The sequence below is a fragment of the Orycteropus afer genome, unplaced genomic scaffold, assembly GCF_000298275.1.
Source record: "Orycteropus afer afer isolate SDZICR_OR568_19922 unplaced genomic scaffold, OryAfe1.0 scaffold00140, whole genome shotgun sequence".
In the NCBI taxonomy this organism is placed as follows: Eukaryota; Metazoa; Chordata; class Mammalia; order Tubulidentata; family Orycteropodidae; genus Orycteropus; species Orycteropus afer.
The window spans coordinates 1,656,969-1,659,523 of NW_006921727.1; the positions used below are offsets into that span (position 1 = coordinate 1,656,969).

The 2,555-nt window shown below is 33.2% G+C and overlaps 1 protein-coding gene across 1 annotated transcript in view; it reads left to right on the forward strand.

Moving 5' to 3' along the window:
• KHDRBS2 (KH RNA binding domain containing, signal transduction associated 2) overlaps positions 1 to 1,291 on the forward strand; it is a 977,984-nt gene extending 976,693 nt beyond the window's left edge. The window contains exon 9 of the mRNA XM_007945604.2: positions 1,194 to 1,291. Within this exon, the coding sequence (XP_007943795.1) occupies positions 1,194 to 1,291 (98 nt within the window). The remainder of the gene's footprint in view (positions 1 to 1,193) is intronic.
• Positions 1,292 to 2,555: the final 1,264 nt, after the last annotated feature.

Here is a 2,555-nt window from a genome sequence, read left to right on the forward strand (position 1 = left end):
GATCATCTTTCTTTATTTACAGTTAAGTGCAACTGAATTTTTCTAATTCTTTTTTCTTAATCTTTTCTGAACTATTGAACAAAGCTATCCATAGAGCCACTTGAGCCATCCAGGTGTATTCCCTACATCAATTGGCTTCAGTCTACAGTGATTTCCAGTTGGAAGTTCCATTATCATCAACTTTCAGATCAGCTATCAACATCAGTGTGTTTCTTTCTAGTAATCTCCTTTCCTGTGTCCACACTGTCTTCCATAATAGCCCGTGTATGTAATCTGCTCTGTACTTAAGTGTAAAAAAGAGCTGAATCCTGATTGAAACACTTGGATAACCTAGTTTATAGAATTGTAGGAAATGTCACATAAACTAAATATTAAGTCCCTGGTTCCTTGAAGAAAGGTTGTATTCCTCTTTTGTGGACAGAAATGCAATAGCTGTTTTCTATAATACTCAAAAGCCTGGTTACTTATTTCTTGTTTTAGGCTAGATTCCAAAAATTGAGTTTCCTGGAAATCTGAGTAACAGGTAAATGAGGAATTTTTCTACTGTAGTAATATCTTTTTATTTTCAAAGATATTCATTTGGAAAAATTGATACAAGATTTTTTTTTTTTTTCCTTTTCTTTACTGATGTAGCTGCTTAAAACTCACTCTGCTCCATGATGTGCTTATTACTCACTAACTTTGTCTAGGAAAGATTAGCACAATGAATCTCAACCCTGAGCCACATAAGAATGGGGGACATTTGAAAAATACCAAGCCCTATGTCCTACCCTGTAGAGTTTTCTGATCAGTTGGTCTGGGGGCCAGAGAGGTGCAGTGAGCAGCATTTGTGTTTTTCTTTTTCTTTTTTTTTAGATTCCCAGGTAATTTTTATGCTAATCAAGGGCTAAAAACCACTGGTTTACTCTTTCTAGGATCTCTTAGATGGCTTTATGAAGGATTAAATGATATTCTACTTTGTGGCATCAGAATTTATATAATAGATGAGCATTTATCTAAAAACTTTTACTTTCTCTTCTTGAAAAAATGCCCTACAAGTTTAATTCCAAGTGGCTGCTTTTCAAAATGTTTACTTTTAGGATCATCTCACCAAATGGAGAAGGTGGTCCCCTTGGTCCAGTATTGTGCCTTAAAAGACTGTTTCTAATAACTGTGAAGCCAAATGTATATTACTGTCTTTCTCTTGTTCATAGCACCAGAAGAATGGGCCACAACTCGCTCCAGCCTGAAAGCACCACCACCAAGGTCAGCCAGAGGGGGATACAGGGAGCACCCCTATGGTAGATATTGAAGGTCCTCTTCACCTGTGACCTCACCTCAAAGACAGTTCATAGCCTGTGGTCTCCACATAAACAGCAACAAGACAAGTAATAGTCTTTTTTTTTTTTTTTTTCCTATTCTAGGGATAACTGCTCATGATTACTTCCATATATTTCTTGTATTTCCCCCTATACTGTTGGCGTGACATTGACACTAGTATTATTTCACAAAACGGACTTAAAAAGATATTGGCAAGCATTATCTATAACCCATTCAGTAGGACGATATTCTCTTGGTTGTTTTTCATTGTTGTGTGTAATTTTTTTTGTTTTGTTTTGTTTTTTAAAAGAGAAAGCATGAATCTGTTCAAAGATTTTGAGTCTCACCAACTAGCAAAAATTTTGTTTAGGGTTGCTAAAAGACTGTAATTTGATTTTTGAACTAGCTGATAATAAAGTTGTAGATAAGATGTTTTAACCTGTCTTTTAATATCTGTTAGTTAGATGAAGATGTTCAATATTAAGTTTGTAAATTTAATTTTAAATGCTGTTTTAATGGGGTTGAAAACATGCAGCTACTGTATGTATGTAGCTAACTGAATTTGTTCAGTGTTTTAACCTGTATTTGTTAAAAAAGAAAAAAAAAACACACATAAAGTTCCATGTGTAAGCTTCTCTAAATAGGAAACCACAATTTGTCAAATATGTTTGCCATAATTTGTCAATAAAGCTGAAAATTTTTGTAAAAACTAAATTTGGAATTACTTGTTTTCTAGCTTTAAATGCCTGCTTTATTTCTTCTTCAAGAGATGCCTAAAATGTTTTCTATTTAAAAATTACAAAAATGAACCCAAGCCTGTTTTAAGATATTTGTGTAATACTTAAAAAATGTATTAATAACTTATGGTTGTTAAATAATTTAAAAGTTAACAAACTAAACTGTTACATGAGTCATGGTTAGTAAACACTAATGTATAACATGTTAATGGAAAAAAATGGATTTAGAATAATAAATGGATTTTAAACTATCCTCTAAGCTTTATCTTGCTAAACACAAACTCTGATTGACTTGTTTGCATTAGCATGTCTCTCCTGAAAAAGAGTAATGGAGTATAAAGAGGTAAGATTACCACTTACCACTGTCTAAATGCCTAGTTCTTCAACCTTTGAGTTTCCCCGCACATTAAATATCCCATCTAACATGTAAGCATTGCGTAGATTCACTTTATTGTTTTCACTCAAAGGAGTGTGTGGACTTCATTTGCGTAGTTTATAACAATTTGTTTTGACAAACAA